Below are 19,556 nucleotides of genomic sequence, written 5' to 3' on the forward strand. Positions count from 1 at the left end.
AAGAGTTGAAATTGTTTTTGAGAAGTGAAGACTAATGTTTTTTTTTTTGGGTCAGTGGATTGAAGACTAATGTTTTAATTTTGTTAAAAAGGAAGAAAGGGGGCAGGCCCATTATATATTTTTGGTTAGGATAGGCCCATTATACTTTAGGACAAAAGGGTTGGGCTTTCTAAAAAATGTAAGGACTTATTGCAGTTTAGTAGGTTTAGTCAAAGCCCAATAAAAATAATTATTTTGATTGACAAAAAAAGTATTTATTTTAGAACACAATTAATCAAGTGTCGGGTGTTCGAATCTCGCTTTGTGCATGCAACAATTTATTGGCCAACAGCAAACTCTTAAATGGAGCTCCGATCCGTGAGGGATTAGTCCTTGACCTGACGGGTTAGGAATACCGTGGGAAACCAAAACAAAAAAATTATCAATTCTCTTCAATTTTTTGTTGTTGGTTTGTATGATATATTTTCTTCTAATAAGCTACTAATAATCTAAATATAACAAATGAGTTTCCAATAAACGAACAACTATTTTTTTTTTTTTTTAAAAGTGAAGAAACAAAATATTACATACAATGAACAATACTACATATTTGAAAATTATATATATACACAACTCCTAGTCATTATAATATGATATCCCGTAAGAAGATAAGAACATTAGAAAAGCAAGGAGGTGGAGTAGTTCATATATAGAAACAATTTAACATTATGATCGAAGAAGTGTACACTTTTACATATATATTTTATGGAATGAATAAATTTTGAGTAGCATTTTCCATCTTTAATTTCCATATATCGATATCATATCACAATTTGCTTTGCATAGATGTCAAACATCTCCGAAGAGGATAATTGCGGCACCTACCAATAATCAAATTCCAAATTAAACTTACAAGAAAGAATAATGTAATACACAAATAATATAAAACTTTAATATGTTACTTCAACTACAACCCTTGGTGACATTTTCAAATATAAAACTTAAAAGAAAGAATAATGTAATTCACAAATAATATTCTTAAATTATGAGTGATATATTTAAAATTAAAGTAGTAATTAATTTATTCTAAAGTGACAACTCATATGTAACTGTCTTTATGTAAAATTGATATATAGTTGATAATTATTAGATTATAATTTAGTTAAATATATCAAAATATCTAACGATATTTAACTATCAACTTCACATAAATATAACTACATGTGAGTTTTCAATTTCATCTTCTAAACTAAATGCAGTAAAAAGATAGAAATGCATCTCTTTTTTTTTTATTTCTCTAAACATAATTTTGTTCTTAACTTTTTTTCCTCTTTTGTTGCAATAAAATTTTATACACAAACAACACTTGTTTTCTTTTTAAAATTTTATTATCACTACAATCAATTAGCGACAAATTTCTAAAGATTTTGCAACAATTTCAAACCGTCACTAAACAATTTTGTGGTGCTTGGTGGAGCACGTCCTAGCTAGATGCCAAAAACCGGCGAAATGTATATATGTGTGAGAGAAAAAAGATATTAGAGAGGAAAATTAATAATGATAAAAAAAAATTTACATACAGTTGTCTTCGTATGAAGATAATATTTAATAATTTAACAAATTTGACTAAATTATCATCTAACAGTTTTCAGCTATCAACTTTATACGAAAATAACTGCATTTGAATCTTTACCTTAATAATACATACCTGAGTAATTTTTAGGCCAAGAAGTGTATTTAGCAATGAAGCAATTGGACCATTATTTAAACCAACAATGCCTGTTTTGGTTGCACGAATGGTTGAACGCATTGCATTGAGCAAGTGACCATATGTTAATCCATGTTCATTATTTTCCATTGCTTTGATCAAACTATAAGTCAAGGCACCAGTAACTTCTCTTCCACTTAAGGCCTATCCAAATTCAAACATAAATCCATCAACCTCTATCTCCAAACTTCATTTAAAAGATAAACTACGGTAATAAATTGCACAATATTGTATATTTATACACAAAACAAATATAAAGAATTAATTTTTAATTAGTTACTATCAACCAAATTTTTTATTGTTAAAATTATTTTTTTTAACTCTCATTTTTTAGAGAGTGTAAGTTTAAGATGCAGTGTTTAACATCTATTCTTAATATATAAAAGTAGATATATAAGTTTACCTACATTATTTACAAAACATCTTTTTTTTTTTTACTAATATCATATCAACAACATCGCTTACTTGGCAAAATATTAGAATCAACCACTCAGTTTTTGCCAAATCAACTATTATTTTCAAATTAGCAAAAAAATAAAAAAAAAACCAAAATTTGTAATAAAATTTATAACCTACAAAGACATTCAATCCATATCCATATATTTATTATATCTCACTGTTATAAACAACACAATAAATTTATAACTCCAATAATTAATTTGTTAATTTCTATAAATAACTCATTAAATATAATAAACATTCATATTACAAATGTAATAATAATATTAATAATCATAATAAATTTTACGTTACAAATATTCAAATTCCATACTATTTCAACTAATTATATAAGTTTCTAATAATTATTCCTTCAAATGACATCAAATTTAGCACGAAAAATTTATTTTCGAACTACACAATATCTCAAACTTACTCAATGGAACATAATTCTTTGGACAATATCACCAAACAAAAAGACAATTGGTTTCAACTAAAACAAATGCAAAAATCAAATCACCAAATAAAATGTCACTTTGTACAACTCCAACATCCAAATTTTTTGTACTACAAATTATTTTAAACAAAGCACCTTTTAAATTTAACTTTAGTTTACACATATTTAATTTAATTCTACAAAATATAGCCATTTTTAATATTTATTATATACTATTATTAATTTACCATCCGCGCATTGCGCGGTTTCATTCTAGTTTATAAAAAAAATAACTTATAAAAAATGAACTAATATTGACAAAAACAATTTGATTTTAAAATTGAATTCTTATACATATTACTTAATAATAACATATGATTATCATAGAGATTAGAGAGGGAAGAAAACATTACTAACAGAGGTATCTACTGAGACTTGACCATCATCACAAGCTGAAATACAAATTGCAAGCCCTCCATTTGTCCCTTTATAAATTCTTGGACGCCTATGATCCTCCCATATATAATACCCTTCCCTATTAAACCAAATAAATAAAATAAAAAGTTCAGACATAAATAATCGACTATGCTACGTGCATACCAAAATTAGTCACCAAAGTCGGCCATCAGTATTTTTACATGTATTTATATACAAATATGTTAGTGGCTGATTTTAGTAGACAAATAGCATTTTTGTTAATTAATTCATTAATTGACCTGTTTATCTTGCAAAAAAATGGCAAATCAAGAAGGGTGCCACTATGGCATGCATCAAACATTGCATGGAGTTTAGCACCATGAGGTAGTGGCCTAACAATTGTGGCATTGATCTCATCATCAAGAATCTTGCCTTGGTGCTCAAAATCCAGAGGGCAAATTGCTTCATCATAGCCATCAATCTCATCCATGTTAAGGTCCAATTCTTGTGTTCCATGTCCTGAGAAGAAGAACACTAATGAGTCCCCTGACTTGCTACCCTCAATCAACCACCTTAATGCCATTTCAATGTTGCATCTTGTTGGAATTCTTAGTGGATTTCTTTCCTCCTTATCATCTGCTACCAAGTATATATGTTCAATGTTAGAGTGTTGATGATGATGAGAGTGTGAGAAAGATATTAATACATGGTGAAAACTCAGGTGTAGTCAACTTCACATGAAGTTGATAGCTAAGAGCCGTTAACTAACTCTCAGTTATCAACTTCACGTGAAGTTGACTGCATGCACCTGAGTTTCTACCTTAATACATACCTGTGAGCACGAGAATAGAGTCACTTGGAAAACCAAACTTGTTCATAAGAAAATATCTCATACACTTTACATCAGTCACAGATCCCCTAAGCCTATAACTCCTTCCATGGTAGCAAATTCCACATAACACTGCTCTCTTTGGACCATATGAATTTGGAGTCATCATCATAGAAGGGTATGAAGAACATGGCCTTAATGATTGATGATGGTAAGGATTTGGAGGATAATAATAATTGTTATAACCAAATCTTGGATTGTTGTTGTTAGTTATAGTGTTTATGAAGCCTCTAAACCTATCTGCCACATGAGAAACAGAGTTGTATGCATGGCTCAATGGACCCATTATTGAGGGTGGTCTAGAATGTGTGATTCCATAGCATAGTGAACATTTGAAGACATGAACCTCTGATGGAACCACTAGTGTTGTTCCACAATGGCTACACTTTTCATTTCTACTTGCCATTGCTCCTTTTAATTGCCTTTCAATTTGTGTTTGGATGAAGCTATGAAGATTTGTAGATAGGTGACTTGTTATTAGTAGTTTCTTTGAAATCCTGATTAATCATCTAATCTGGCTAATTGGGGAATGGGAATAGTTCAAAGAATAGGATTCCAAATTTGCAATCACTTAGTGGAAAGAGAATATGTTGACTTGATTGTTTTGTTTTGCTTATCTTTGGATGGACACTAGTTTCAAAGAATCAAGTATAAGGAATTCATGAATTTTTTATTCATAGCTTTCTGATATTGTAATGTGCTTTTTATATACAGGTGTTGTTCTTATTAATTGTTATATTTTTAATATTTTTCTTTAAATAAGAGTTTTTTTCGAGTTTGTTTTATTTGTACATAGTATTTTTTTCATTTATTTGTTTGATACTATTTTTTATTTTTAGGGTTCACTAAAAATTGAACTCTAAATCTTTCGAACATAAGAATTTAATACTATGTCATGAAATTACTTATCTTAAAGTTTAAGTTAATAAGAGAAAACAATATTAATGGTTATATTTCTAACGGTTGTCTACATTGTCGTAGATTAATTGCATTGACAACTTTTTTCAAAATCATATATCAATATGGAATTCATTAATTTCGTCATGATTTTAAGAAGCATAGGAGAATTGATCATATATATATATATGACTGTAGCTGAATTGAGGCCTAAACTATATTGTTCACAAATATTTGATATTCAATGTTTGACATTATAATGAAAAAATCATTAAGATAAAATTCAAATTCAATCTATGTAAATACATAAACAAGGGGAAAAAGTCTTAAACTTTATGCAGCACTTTCAGAATTCAGATTAGAAAGAAAAGGGGGTTTTTCATTACAAGGAAAAAAATTGAAAAGCAAGCTGATAAAAAGGCTAAAAAACTGACCAAACAAATGCAGCTGAAGTGATTATTATTCTTAAACTATCATTAACACTCAAACTCTCTTAGGGTACTTTTAGAAGCCGTTGCAAAACAGAAATACCAAAATATTAGGTAATACAAATCTATTTAGAGAACGAAAAAGTTGTATCCTCTAAAACAATTACTAAACGAGCCTTAGTATTTGTAGTCCTTGACATGGAGGGATTCGGAGGCGCCGTCGATGTTAGCATCACCCTTGTAAGTTCCCATGGTTGCTTGTGAGTTAGCCTTGCACCTAGTGAGCAATGCAGCTTGTGCCTTAGGAATGTTCTCTGTTTTGCCAGCCCAAGCCTTAAGAGTACTTTGCTGAAGTGCTCTTCCATAAGAGAATGTTAGTGACCATGGCTTCTTACCTTTATTGCACAAAGAAGAATGCTATTGTAAGTGCATAGAAGTATTGAATACATCAATATGATGCAACGGGTAAAGATTGAAAATTTTATACGAGTGGAAACTCGTATGAAGTCGGCTTCACGTGAAGTTAATCTCTTAGAGTCGTTAAATAAAAATTTAGTCAAATCAGTCAAATCATCTAACAACTCTCAGGCATTAACTTTACGTGAAGTCGACTATACTTGAGTTTCCACCTAATAGAATAGTGAAAACTTAGATGAAGCCCACTTCACGTAAAGTTAATCTCTCAAAGCCGTTAGATGAAAATTTAGTTAAATCATCTAATAGCTTTCAGATATTAACTTCACGTGAAGTCGACTGTACCTGAGTTTCCACCTAATAGAATAACATGGCATCTTACCCTTGAGCATGTTCATGGCATTGAGGTTAACAGTTGCTTCCTCCTCACTCTGTCCACCAGACAAGAACACGATGGCCGGAACGGCGGCCGGCACAGTCCTCAACAACGCCCTAACAGTATGCTCTGCGATAACCTCCGGCTTCACCCTGGCCGAATCGGCACCGGGAGTCACCATGTTAGGCTTCAAGAGAGTACCTTCTAGAAGCACATGATGGTCGCTCAAGGCCTTGTAACACGCCGCCAGAACTCTCTCCGTGACGTCAGCACACTTGTTAATGTCATGCGAGCCATCGGAGAGGATCTCCGGCTCCACGATGGGAACCAGTCCGTTCTCTTGGCATATGGCGGCGTAACGAGCCAAGCCGTAGGCGTTCTCGTGGATGGCGTGAGGTGTCGGCTCGTTGGCGCCGATCTTGAGAACGGCGCGCCATTTTGCAAACCTTGCGCCGGCTTCGTAGTACTTCTTGCAGCGTTGACCAAGGTCGTCTAAGCCTTGTGTTGTGGTTTCACCGTTTGTTCCTGGAAGTTCAATTGTTCCTTTGTCTACTTTGATCCCAGTCAGTACCTTGTTTTCCTTCAATACTTCCACAAACAGTTTTCCTACACACAAGAGTTGTTGAATTATAGTGAAAATTCACGTAAAATTAAAAGGTGAAAACTCAGTTGCAGTCGAATTTAGGTGAAGTTGATATAGAGTCGTTAAATGAAAATTTAGTCAAATCAGTAAAATCATCTAACGGTTCTCAAGTATCAACTTTACGTAAAGTCGACTGCATCTGAATTTTTTCAAATTAAAAACAATTAGACACTAATTTAATCAAATATATTAAATTATTTAACGATTTTTAATTATTAATTTAATACAAAAATAACTGCACGGAAATCTCAATTTTGTTGGTTAGGACAGAGTTGTCCAACAATGATAAGAACATGTCAAAATTTAATAAAAGAAAAAAAAATAACAGTGCGCTTTTTAAATGTGAATGATTTTAAAAAATATGTTTCTATAAATATAATAATTAAAAAATATTAGAAAATTTCATATATTTTTTTAAATTACCTGCAGCAGTTTTTTGATAGAGAGTTTCCTCAAACATGATGACACCACTGAGGCACTGAACGCAGCCGGGAGCCGTGAAGAGGAGCTCGCGGAGGGCGCGGCGGTTCGCCTCGTTGTTCTCAACATTGATGCTGGATAGACGCTTTCCGATGGTGCCGGTTGATTCATCCGCCGCAAGGATACCCTTCCCCGGCGTCCCAATATATGTGGCATTTGCAATCAATTCATCTACAATTATTATTCATCACAACAATTCAATTTGTTTTTTTTTTTTTTGTCACATCATTGGATCACAATATATCATAGATTGTTATAAATTCAATCTTATCACGTGGATGTCACGGATAATTATACTTGGTAAACTATAAGATCCGGATCATATCTCCAATTTTCATCAATTTATTTGGGATGAGAAAAGTATGTAACATATAACAAAAACAACCATCCATGAAATAATAATAATAATAATAATTGATCCATCACCACAATGCATGTGTAAAGATTAAAAAAAAAAAGTGAGTTGATGATGAACAATGTTGCACCTTGGTACTTGCTCTTGAAGGCAGACATGATTGAAGGCTTATTATTGCACTTTTAATTCCTTTGTGTGTTGTGTTTCAAAATCAGAAAAAATGAAGTAGTGAAGAGGTAATGTGTTTGTGTGTTATATATTGGTGTTAGTATATAAATAAATTAATAAATGAAAAAGTAAACAAAAATGGGCCAAGTCAAAGAAAGATGCATGATAGATGTAAAAGAAATTAGAAAGCACAAAATTCAAAAATTAAGTAAAAATTAAAAATAAATATATACAAGGGGGAAAAAACATAGCCACTAGAAATGAGAAGATGTTGTTTAGGGAGATCTTGTGGTTTTTTTGAGGTTTTAAGTGCGAAAAATAAGTTGGACCTTTCCATTTTGTTTGCAATTAATTTTGCCCTTTTTATTTTGAACAAATTAAATAAATAAATGAATGGAACATATATAGTTTCTATTCACCTTATTATTTTAAATATACTACATTCATTAAGAATAAAAGAAAAAACAAAAAGAAGTTATCAAAGTTGACTGGTCTTATTTTAACTTCAAAATCATGAAGGCTAATAATTTAGTCAATATATAACAACAACAATAATTTATGTTAGCACAGTCTTCTTTATCTAATATTAAAGTTGAAAGTGAAAAAATAAATGAGATCTGTATTTACTTCTTTTTCCACTTTGCACCCTATTCATGATTTCAGGATTTTTTTTTTAATTTGCTTTTTGTTCATTCTAGTTAGCAGCCTTAGAAGTTAGAACTTTATATTTGGATTCTTACATTATATAACAAAAAAGCACTAATAATAAATTTATATATATATAACTGGTCTTTCTACTCTATAAATCTATCATTCAACATTGCAATATAGAATATAAATCATGACCAAAGAAAAAAAAATTAATGTATATGGACGGATGGTCTCAAATACACTTGAATTGAACTTCCAGATTATTAGTCACATTTATCAAGCTATTAAATTTCATGTGAGAAAAAAGGCATGTACATATGTTTAATTAATGATTCAATGATAGAGATTTATGAATTTATGGTCAAACGTGGGTCAGTGAAAGTAAAATTGATGGAATGAGAATATGAGATGGGCTTGAATAAGTTGGATCCTAGTGGTAATTTAGTCCCAATAATAACATATTTTGGTATTGAGCACTAATAATGCTAATAATTAGCAGGCCAAAAATAAAGTAGTCAACTCACTCGCCCATTTAAATATGTGTTGAGAAATTTTGAATTCTGTTTTATGTATGTAGCAAACAATTAGTCGATAATATAATAAATTTTTAAATAAAACTCAGATTTACGATAGATTAGTTATTAACCTGTCAGATTGAAAGATACAGTGTACAAAAAAAATAGAAAAAGTATAGGGTACCAACATATTATCTGCTAACTTCTTACAAACAATGATTAATTATTATATTTTAAATACATATATAAAGAGACACATCCAAAAAATATATCTATAAAGACACTTCTATTAAATATAGTCATGGAAAAGACATTTTTATTAGACATATCCACAAAGACACTTCCATTAAATACAATTATAAATAAGAGTTGGCAGAAGTTGGCAGAAATACTGTTAGTAACGTAGCGAAGTTGAAAAAAATACCAAAGCAAAAAATGATAATAATTTCCATCAAAATATAATTTGTGATCATAAATAATCTTTTTGCCGATACAGATAAAAAAAAATTGTTCTCTTCCCTAGGTAATTAAGCTGAAATCCTACATACATATATATAAACTCACAAATTTAATAATTTTTTATAAACAAAGTGCTAAAGCTAATAATAAAAAGAAAATTAGATAATAATGTTATGTGAAAAATACATTGCATGGTTTCACGAGTTTTTCAAATTTAAACATAAGAGATAGAGGACTAAAGTAAAGTCATACATGTATCAAAAAAAGTAAACACTTCTTGCACATATATGAGGCTAGGGATAAGGATATATATAAAGAATTTTTTTTTTCCAAATGGTATCTCCTAACCCGATAGGTTAAGGATTAATCTGCCGCAGATCTGAGTTTTATTTAAGGGTCTGTCACTGGTCAATAGATTACTACATGCACAAAGCAGAATTCGAACTCTCAACACTTACTTAAAAAACCGGTTAAACTGACCACTCGACCAACCCAAATTGGTTATATATAAAGAACTTTATTAAAGAGAATATATCCCTAATTGAACATTTAATAATCAGCTGTCCCACTTCTTATTAATGCTTTCAGTTTGGATCACAACTCAAAACTCAAAAGACATAACCTCACATAAATATCTAATTATTTGGATATAGTTGCTGTCTTAATGTTCATCATACCTATTTGGCACATAATAAATCAAAATCTTAGCATCAAGGTTTCTAGCTTTGTGAATTAATATTGGTTTTTTTTTTTCTTTCCTCTCTTGTTTTCTTTAGCATATTTTCATTCATATATATATAGATAACATTATTTTAATTAAAAAGTACTATTTATAATAAAATTATTTTTTAGGCTTTAAAATTCAAAATCATCTACTTCTAAAATCCAACTTGATTTTTATCAATAATTTTTTTTTATCTTAATGTTAAACTTAAAATGATAATAATAACATCATCGAAAAGATATTTTCTTGTCGACGGTAGATATATATTTTATTTATGAATAAAAAAGATGATAAGATTTACTGATAATTATTGTTAATTAATTCGTTTGAAGATTATAATATTTATTTTTAATTCAACTTTCTAAAACTCTATAAATCTAATTTCTATTAATTTGATTAATATATTTCAATCATTACATAAGGGTTGAAACAAAATTGAAAATATTTAAACAAAAAAAAAAACAGCTGTCATCAATCCAAATATAGAATATTGCCATATTGGTGCTTCTTGAACTTCCACAAGATCACAACATGTATAATATTTGCATGTTTGTGCTCTTCTCCTTTTCACACACTTATCCTTTGAAGAGTTAATATAATTTTTTTATATATTTTTTATTCATTGACTTTGGTCATCTTTAATTATTTCTTGTTTTGTAGCTCCATTTTGGACCCCCCATGAAAATGACAATGGCCTAGCTATTCCCTGTGTCCTTCACACACAGATAAATAATAAAATGGTGGGTTTTTTTTTACACTGAAATTATGAGATGCTCCATCTAAGAAGTATGTATAATAATGTATTGAAAAAATTTCAAGTGTATTGAAAACACTGGTATTCTAATTGTTTTAAGCGTCGATTTCAATTAATATATATTATATATATTTTTTATAATTCAGATCAACGGTTAAAACAACTGAAACACTTTGTTTTCGATATAGTTAAAACTCTTTCGTATGTATATATGGCCAAAGTTAGTTGATGTTATTGGTGTGTTCTTTTAAATTGAAGAAAAATGTTGAAAATAGATGCTAATTAATCATGAATGTGCTTCTTTAATCCCGGGATAATGAGATAGAGAACAGTAGTGGTGGCAGAGCTTGAAAAATTTTTTAGAGGAGTTGATAGAAGATAATTGTCAATATGTTTTTGATATAGACCTCATTTAAGATAAACTCGTCTAACTTTATCTCTCTAATTTTAGTGATATTGCCAAATTTAAAGCCATTTTTTTAAAGTCTCGTTCTAAAGAATTAAAGTCAAACTTATCAGATGTAACACTTTGAACTTTTGAAGATTATATCTCACTTTTTTCATGATTCATTAAAGTAGAAGAATTGTCTACAGGTGTTGATATTGTAAAAGTTATATGTTTTCCTTTTTGAATATTATAGCCTTCCTCTTAAAATGCATCAATTTCTTAATTTTTCAAGATTATTTTATATAAAAATTTGAATATATCTTGTAAAATATGTAAAAAAGAAGTTAAAAGGACAAATATTAAAATTTATAATATTTATTGATTTTTTTATCAATTTATACAAATACAATAATACCAATACTTATTGAATATTTTAATATTTTTTATCATATAAAAAATTAAATTAAATAAACAGTAAAATATAAAATAATATTAAATTAAATAAATAAAAATACCTAATTTTTTATATTTGAATTAAAAAATAGAGGAAGTGTTGCTTATTTAATAGAGAATTGCGAAATGTGAATACACTCGGTTCAGTCCAAATCCAACAAGAAGGTTTGAATGTTTTAAACTAAAAACTATTGTGCAATAAAAACAAGAGATGGAGATTGAACTTTAGTATTTTAAGTCAAAATAAAATATTTGAGCCAATAATTAAACTATTTTTTAAGAAGCACTACTAATTTCTTTACAAAAGTTTAGGGGCCATGACCCCCTTATTTTAACTAAGCTCCACCCCTAATAAAAAAAAATAATATAAATATTTTACTCTAACTAATAAATATTTTACTCTAACTATATATTTCGTTAAATATTTTTATATCTCCATTCTTAATAATTAATATTCATTTTTAAATATTATCCTTGTTAATATCTAGTTTGAATTGTGAATAATGATTCGGTGGAATTATTACGTTATATTTTTTTTTTAAATTTAGAATGAGATTTGAAACTGAGATTTTTAAGTGAGAATAAAAGGACTATGTAATTTGAGTTATAGTTAGTTGGTTATATATTATCAATTAATAAAAAAATATAATGAAAGAAAACTAAATGCACATAAAAAAGAAAAAAAAAAGAAAAAGAAGAATCCAAGTTTCACACTTTAAAAATTTTATTTGGAAGTAAATCATCTATAGTAATAGCTCAAAAAAGTAACATGCATTTTTATTTCTTGATGGTCCCATAGATATAGTAGTAGACTCCATTCTTATTAAATCAACCACATACTTTTAAATATTTATAATTTTTTATTTATTATTATTGGGAGAGCATCTAAGAATATTTTTATTGCATACTTTTTATTATTTATATTCCCCTCCTCCACCACTTTCTTAGGTGCACTTTACTCCTCCAATAATAATAATATTCCAATGAAGCAAAAAATTGCTTTGCTTTTCTTTGTTCTCCTTCTTTCTTCTTTCTCAGCTTATGCTCGTCTTCTTTTACAACAAGAAGGCCCAAAACAAGGTAACTTCTTCTTGCTCATCATGCTAATAATTAATTATATATTTTTATCTTCTTTTTTTTTCATCTTATTTTTTTTCTTGTTTTCCTTCTTTCCCTCTATGAACAATCTTTTATGAGCTTGGAACAACTTGATATATATAGGTCAAAATGAAGTGATCATTGCTAACACTCTTGTTCACACATCCCACAATGATGAGCTAAAAGATGATATTGAAGAAGTAAGAATCATTTACTTTCTCACATAATCTATCTACAGGTTTTGGCTTCTTGAGTTTAGTTTGTCATGTTATATAATTTTCCCCCCTAGCTAGTAGTATTTATGATATTACATTTAACATCTATTGTTTTATCATGTTTACATTATTGTTTTCTCTAATAAGTATGTTTACAAAGAAATATTTAATGTTATATTTCACAAATATATATATATATATATACACCATGCTAGGCGTAATAAAATAGGCGCATAGAAAAATGAGTTAAACAGCACATGTATTTAATATAGAATTTTTATTTTTATAAATTAAATAAATATAATAATTACTGAAATAAATAATTTAAAAAATATTTATCGAAATAAATGTTTTTTTCTTATCTCGTTTACACTGTAAACGAAATAATTTTATACTGTAAATTTTTTTATGTACTATTTGCATGTTAAAAGTTTGAATTATTGATATTATTATTATTTTTTATTATTTTTTATTTTTTTAAATAAATGTATCTCGTTTACAGTGTAAACGAAGTATTTATTTTAATAAATATTTTTTAAATTATTTATTTTCGAATTATTATAATTAATTTATTTATTAAAATAAAAAACCCATTTAATATAGTGATTGATTTAATTGCTGATGTTTGGTGTGTATATATATATATATATATATATCATTTTTATTTAAGCCTTATAAAGGTTCATATTTTTTATATTTTTTTTATATTTTTTTACAAATTAGAAACTTCATTTTAATTATTTATCATCTTTTAATTAGTTTGCTAATTTAATTTCATGCAGTTAATGGGATATGAAAATTGTGATGAGAAGAATGAAGAATGCTATGGTAGAAGGATGACTTTGGAAGCACATTTGGATTACATCTACACTCAAAATGTACACCATAAGCCTTGAGTTAATTAATTAATTGGACATGCACATTAATTACTAGTCCGAATACAATGATGAAACGTTAAATAATATATAAAAGATAAATCCAAGATCGGTGCTAAAAATAATGTATGCGAGTGTCAAATTTTTGAAAAGAGATTAAAGGAATATTAGAAACTCTCCATCCTCTTCAGTTTAAATTTATTCTACTAACTGTGTTTTTCTTTTTCTTTTTTTTTTCATCCCCCCTCCCCTCCCCTTCTCACAAGCTATAGTGTAAAGTTTTTCGAAAAACAAAAAAACTATTTATTTGTACTTGCAGCTTTTAAAATATTGAGTTACTTTTGAAAGTACGTAAGATAGAAATTTTTAAAATTGACTTGTATTTTTTAAAATTTAAAAGTCTAATATAACCTCATATATTAACTAATTTTTAAATTTAATGCTTGCATTTATGTCTATTGTAGTATTTTTAAATTTTAAAAGCTATTTTACCAAACATAATTGTTATTGTTTGTGTTTATTAAAAGCTATTTTTAATTTGATTTACCAAACATAAATGCTACAACTTTTAAAAAGGTATCTTTTAAAAATTAACTTTTATAAGCTACTTTTAAAAAGTAAAAGTTTTACCAAACTAAGGCTAAGAGACTTCGACACATAACTGGCGAATAATTTGAGATGATTTAAAGAAAACACAGTTATCTGTTGTAAAACCCTTGTAAAACCGTCACAAATGTTTGGATTTACTATAGTGAGCATATATTTTTCATGTGCAGAATGAAACAAAAGAAATATATAGAGCAAATAATTTCTAACATCCATGTAACTTTGGCAATAATCAAATTAACCCTAGTTGTTTTGTAGCTCCATTTGGGGCTACCATGACAGAGCATAACGCTTTGTTTTGTAGCTCTATCTTCAGATTGAGACATTGGAAAATTGAAATAATGGCGCTATGCTCTAACGGCATGAAGTCTAAATAAGGAAGAAATGCTACATATGTGACCCTAATAAATTGATGCCATCGGTGTGCCTAAGTCTAAGGAAAATATGATAAATGGTTACTTTATGCCTTCATGTGATGACCTAAACCTAGCTAATTTAGAAGCTTTACCCAAACTTCTATTATTTTTTGGTTTTAACAATGTATCTCTTAACTCTTCTGGTTAAAGATTAATTTATCGCGAATTGGAGCTCTATTTAAGTGTTCATTGCTGATTAATAGGCTACTGTATGTATAAGGTAAGATTCGAACTCCCAATATTCCAAAATAATTTCATTTCTAAACTTCTATTATTGATTAGCGCAGCAATCATTTCTCTAAAAAGGTTTTAGAAATAGAAGAAAATATATAAATATTATAAGTATTAATATGGTTACAAATAATCTTATATTGTAGAGAAAAAAAACAAATTATACAATAATAAAGAAACTTATAAAAATCTTAATCAATATTACAAAATATTCAACTTATCATATTATTAAGGGATAAATTTTAAAAATATAAATATGGAGGAAGAAGTTCATAATGTATATAATTTAGTTAACAAAAATGAGAAATTGAGAAAGACAAATTCTCATTCTCTTCCATTTGCATTGGTAAGGCAACTTATTGATTGCTTTGACTTTAACATAAATACCATTTAATTTTATGCATGATCAAATAATAATAAATGCTATTTAATTAAAAAATTACAAGGCTAAGATTTTTTGTTAAAAAAATAAAAATTTAATTAATAAGTTAATAACTCAAATATAAGAGAAATGAAAAAAAAATATTAGTCACTTAACACTTAAGCAAAATTTATGCCTCACTAAATGTCCTCATTTCAATATATATATATTAGCTTATATATTAGCTTCAATTTCTCTCTACTTCGCACTCGTTCATTCCCTTCAAAGAAAATGAAGCAACAACACATTGTCTTGTTTTTCTTTATTCTCCTTGTTTCCTCTTTCTTAGCTTCTGCTCGTCTCCATGTGGATTCAAAACAAGGTAGTCATCTAACTCTATTATAATTAGGATAAAGTATACTTCTTTTTATTTCTGAAATTTGATAAAAAAAAAAAATTTTAAATTTTTTATTTTTTTTTTAATTTTTCGATTTGTATCAATTGTATCTTTGATAGCTAAATTTTTTAAAAATTTAGAATAAATCTAGCAATAATACTCGATAATTAAGATTAAATTGCTTATGTTAAAGGTTAATTGTTCTTGTAAAATTGTTACTGAATTAATCCTACGCTTTTTGAAAAAATAGTTACTAGAGATACATTTGATACAAATCGATATCTTTTGAAAAAAAATTGAAATAAAATAAAATTTAGGGATATTTTTAAAATTTTTGATAAATTTAGGGGGCAAAAAAATAAAAAATATATTTTTTCCATATAATTATTATGACATATTATATATTTACATTTGTTCAATTGATAATTGTTTTAACTTGTTTTATATTTCTCCTTTAAAATATATTTTAATCTCTCTGTGGTTGCTTGGCTCAACTTGATGTATAGATGCAAAGGTATCTCATGTTCAGTCACAAACTGAATCAAAAGATGATGATATCCATAAGGCAAGTATATATCTATTATTTATCAATATTATTATTTTTAATTATACCTGAATAATAATTAGACAAGTTTAATTAGTCCAATTTCTGATAATAAAACTAATATAAAAATATTTTATTAACTTCATAAAATTTAAGTTATCTAAATCTTTTACTTTTGTTTGATTTTTTTTTAATTTTGTCCCTAACATTTTTTATTCGATACAGTTAAAAGAATTTGAGAAGCGGATGATGGAGGAAGCACACTTGGATTATATCTACACCCAACCCCTCTCTCCACCTGCGAAATAAATCAAATTGGATGCTTGTTTAGGATTATCAAGAACATGAGAGCCTAGCTATAATGTGAATGTAATAAAGTTGAGAAATAAAAATAAATTTGGGCATTTCCATTGTTAAGGTTGTGCTTTGACCGTGGTTGCCTAAAGAAATTAAAATAAGGAATTATTGATAGTCACAGTTAGAAAATATTTGGATTGTTATTACTACTTACTAGTTACTACTGTTTATTATTGTGTGTAATATAAATGATGCTTTAATATTTTAAGTTGGATATGATTCTTATTAGGGGTGTTCAAATTCAAACCGATTTAAATTAAATCGCTCGTTTAATCCAATTTAAATAAAAAATTGATTAAAACCGCATTAATTTAGATTTGATTGGATTCTATTTTTTGCAAACTGCTGGATCAGATTGGATTTTGGATCTACTTTTTATAACCGATCTAATCCAAACCGCACAATGTATTATAATATTATTATTTTATTATTATATTTATAATTATACTTATAACATATTCAATTGTTTATATATTTTTATATTATTCATGTATTATTATTATTTAATAAATATTTTATGTTCAAAAGATTATTTATTTTAACTAACCTATAATTTTATTTTTATTGTTGAGACTTTTTATGTTATTGTTGATTATTTAAAATTTGATGTTGAGACTTGTTATATGCATTTAATTTTTTTAATTTATAAAACCGCAAATCCAATCCAATCCAAACCGCTTGAAATTGGATCGGATCGGATCAATTTTTTTTAAAGCATTCAATTCAAACCACACCGCAAATAAAATAAGTGTTCAAATCGAATAAATTTTTGACTCAAAACTTATCTAAACCGCACCGCTATCACTCCTAATTCTTATGTTGTATTTTCTCACTTTATTAGTTTTATTCAAAATTTATTTGTTAGCATATTCATTTAATAATCTATTATCTTATGAATTTAATACTTAATTAAACTTGACACTGTTAATTCATATATACTCACATTATATTTTGGTTACATTTTCTAATAGATTATTTTTACAATAATATATTTGTTTATAGATAATTAAAATATTTAGTTGATTATATTTCTACATCATAAATAGGGTAGATTTGGTATAGTTTATTAGAGAATTATTTGTATTTTTTAAAAGTATAAATATCTCACATTATATTTAGTTAATTAAAAAAATTATATGCTTGTGTTTTTACGTTTTAAAATTTTAAAATACTTTTAAAATTATCTATCAAAATATTTTTAAAATTAAAATATCAAATATAATTTTATATATTAATGAATATCCAAATTTAGTTTTATTCCTTATTACGTTTATATTTATTAAATTTATGTTGACTTAAAAGAAAATCGTTTTATGTCCAACGCTATTTATTTAAATGTATCTTTTTAGTGGTTAACTCATTGATCCGCTTAAATTATTATTAAAAATTTGAATTTTATTTTGTATATATATAATAATAATTTATTGACCAACAACAAACTTTTAAATGATAATAATCAAAGCATAATAATGGCTACTTTTCTTTCTTATGAATGCAGATGTAATTTTCATGTTTATACAAATTAGCGAGCGTTCATAATTAACTCTAAAATTTTATTTCTTTTCTATTAACCTTACTTTTCATACATGTTATTATATTATAAAATGTTTAATTACTGTTAATTTCTATAATTTTATTAAATTTTTAATTAAATTTTTATATATTTTTTAATTGAATCTCTATATCATATCAAATTTTGTAACTAAATTCTTACCATGATAAAAATATTAGAATTAACGAAATATTCTGTTAAACTATAAATAATATTCAGTCAAGTATTAGGTATATTCGTTTTGTTTAATGAAATATTTCGTTAATTCTAATATGTTTGTCACGGTAGAGACTTAATTATAAAATCTGACATGGTATAGAAATTCAGTCGAAAAAAAAATTAAATACCTAATTAAAAATTCAATAGAATTATAGAGACTGACAAATTAATTAAACTTTATAAAATTAATTCTATAAAATCACATTCATTCAAATTCTAATTTGACAAATGCCAATTGAAACACATACTAAATAATTATAAGTATTAATACAGTTACAAATAATATTATATTGTAAAGCATGAAAAACAAATTATATAACAATAAAGAGACTTATAAAAATTTTAATCAATATTACAAAATATTCAACTTACTAAGAAACTAAAGGAAGTATATCCATAATATAATTTAGTTAACAAAAATGAGAAATTGAGAATGACAAATTCTCATTCTCTTCAATTTGGTAAGGCAACTTATTGATTGCTTTGACTACACAGTAATACCATTTAGTTTTATAATCAAATAATAATACTTAATAAAAACAATATTACAAAACTACCATTTTTAGTGAAAAAATATAAAAAATTAAAATAACTAATAATATCTCAAATATAAGACAAATGAAAAAAATATTAGCCACTTAACAATAGCAAAATTTGTGTCTCATTAATTGTCTTTATTTTAATGAATTGACTTTTCTTAATATGAGTTGCATCCGAGGTTGATTTAGTAAATTTTTACTTTTTAAAAGTAGTTTAATTATAAAAGCTAATTTTTAAAATATATTTTTTAAAAAATTGTAGTATTTATGTTTAATAAATTAAATTAAAAAAACTTTTAATAAGTACAATTAACAACAAATATATTTAGTAAAATAGTTGTTAAAATTTAAAAATATTATAATAAATATTAATATAAAAATTATTTTTTTTAATTTTAATAAGCATAAACTAATTTTAAAAGATTCTTATTTAAATATTTTTAAAAATATTTTTAATTTTTAAATATTACAAACACAAATACATAAATTCTTTAATTTATTAAACACAAATTTT

The 19,556-nt window shown here is 26.7% G+C and overlaps 3 protein-coding genes across 6 annotated transcripts; 1 reads left to right on the forward strand and 2 right to left on the reverse strand.

Moving 5' to 3' along the window:
* Positions 1–636: 636 nt before the first annotated feature.
* On the reverse strand, positions 637–4,388 carry LOC130961911 (metacaspase-1-like). 2 transcript variants are annotated; one of them, XR_009079658.1, is made up of 5 exons: positions 3,871–4,388; positions 3,338–3,674; positions 3,035–3,156; positions 1,688–1,891; positions 637–860 (listed from the first exon to the last, which is right to left on the reverse strand). XR_009079658.1 is itself a non-coding variant. In XM_057887951.1 (5 exons), the coding sequence occupies exons 1-5, from the start codon at positions 4,331–4,333 to the stop codon at positions 801–803; spliced, it is 1,182 nt and encodes a 393-aa protein (XP_057743934.1). In that variant the 5' UTR covers positions 4,334–4,388; the 3' UTR covers positions 637–800. The 2 variants fall into 2 exon arrangements, 1 of the variants encoding a protein (XP_057743934.1); XM_057887951.1 differs by having other exon boundaries at positions 3,039–3,156.
* Positions 4,389–5,278: 890 nt separating this feature from the next.
* Positions 5,279–7,743, reverse strand: LOC130961925 (fructose-bisphosphate aldolase 8, cytosolic). Its single transcript, XM_057887968.1, has 4 exons — positions 7,651–7,743; positions 7,109–7,336; positions 6,049–6,648; positions 5,279–5,647 (listed from the first exon to the last, which is right to left on the reverse strand). Exons 1-4 carry the CDS (start codon positions 7,676–7,678, stop codon positions 5,430–5,432), a joined length of 1,074 nt encoding a protein of 357 aa, XP_057743951.1. The 5' UTR covers positions 7,679–7,743; the 3' UTR covers positions 5,279–5,429.
* Positions 7,744–12,591: 4,848 nt separating this feature from the next.
* Positions 12,592–16,880, forward strand: LOC130961908 (putative phytosulfokines 6). Of its 3 annotated transcripts, XM_057887945.1 has the most exons (5): positions 12,592–12,712; positions 12,854–12,930; positions 13,728–13,823; positions 16,338–16,396; positions 16,601–16,880. In XM_057887945.1, exons 1-5 carry the CDS (start codon positions 12,616–12,618, stop codon positions 16,602–16,604), a joined length of 333 nt encoding a protein of 110 aa, XP_057743928.1. In that variant the 5' UTR covers positions 12,592–12,615; the 3' UTR covers positions 16,605–16,880. The 3 variants fall into 3 exon arrangements, with proteins under 3 accessions (XP_057743928.1, XP_057743930.1, XP_057743931.1); XM_057887947.1 differs by lacking the exons at positions 16,338–16,396; positions 16,601–16,880 and adding an exon at positions 14,731–15,816; XM_057887948.1 differs by lacking the exons at positions 16,338–16,396; positions 16,601–16,880 and adding an exon at positions 14,743–15,816.
* The last annotated feature ends 2,676 nt before the right edge of the window (positions 16,881–19,556 follow it).

This window comes from Arachis stenosperma, chromosome 2, assembly GCF_014773155.1.
Source record: "Arachis stenosperma cultivar V10309 chromosome 2, arast.V10309.gnm1.PFL2, whole genome shotgun sequence".
Taxonomy (NCBI): Eukaryota; Viridiplantae; Streptophyta; class Magnoliopsida; order Fabales; family Fabaceae; genus Arachis; species Arachis stenosperma.

Excerpts from the sequence above, each read along its gene's own strand:
- LOC130961908 (XM_057887945.1), top strand. The coding sequence starts at position 12,616 with ATGAAGCAAAAAATTGCTTTGCTTTTCTTTGTTCTCCTTCTTTCTTCT. Across the intron at positions 12,931-13,727 it reads TAAAAGATGATATTGAAGAA|TTAATGGGATATGAAAATTG; the intron begins GTAAGAATCATT and ends AATTTCATGCAG. Across the intron at positions 13,824-16,337 it reads ATTACATCTACACTCAAAAT|ATGCAAAGGTATCTCATGTT; the intron begins GTACACCATAAG and ends CTTGATGTATAG.
- LOC130961925 (XM_057887968.1), bottom strand. The coding sequence starts at position 7,678 with ATGTCTGCCTTCAAGAGCAAGTACCAAG. Across the intron at positions 7,337-7,650 it reads CTTCAAGAGCAAGTACCAAG|ATGAATTGATTGCAAATGCC; the intron begins GTGCAACATTGT and ends TAATAATTGTAG. Across the intron at positions 5,648-6,048 it reads TGCCATGAACATGCTCAAGG|GTAAGAAGCCATGGTCACTA; the intron begins GTAAGATGCCAT and ends TGTGCAATAAAG.
- LOC130961911 (XM_057887951.1), bottom strand. The coding sequence starts at position 4,333 with ATGGCAAGTAGAAATGAAAAGTGTAGCCATTGTGGAACAACACTAGTG. Across the intron at positions 3,675-3,870 it reads CTCTATTCTCGTGCTCACAG|ATGATAAGGAGGAAAGAAAT; the intron begins GTATGTATTAAG and ends ACTTGGTAGCAG. Across the intron at positions 861-1,687 it reads TTGGCCTAAAAATTACTCAG|GTGCCGCAATTATCCTCTTC; the intron begins GTATGTATTATT and ends GATTATTGGTAG.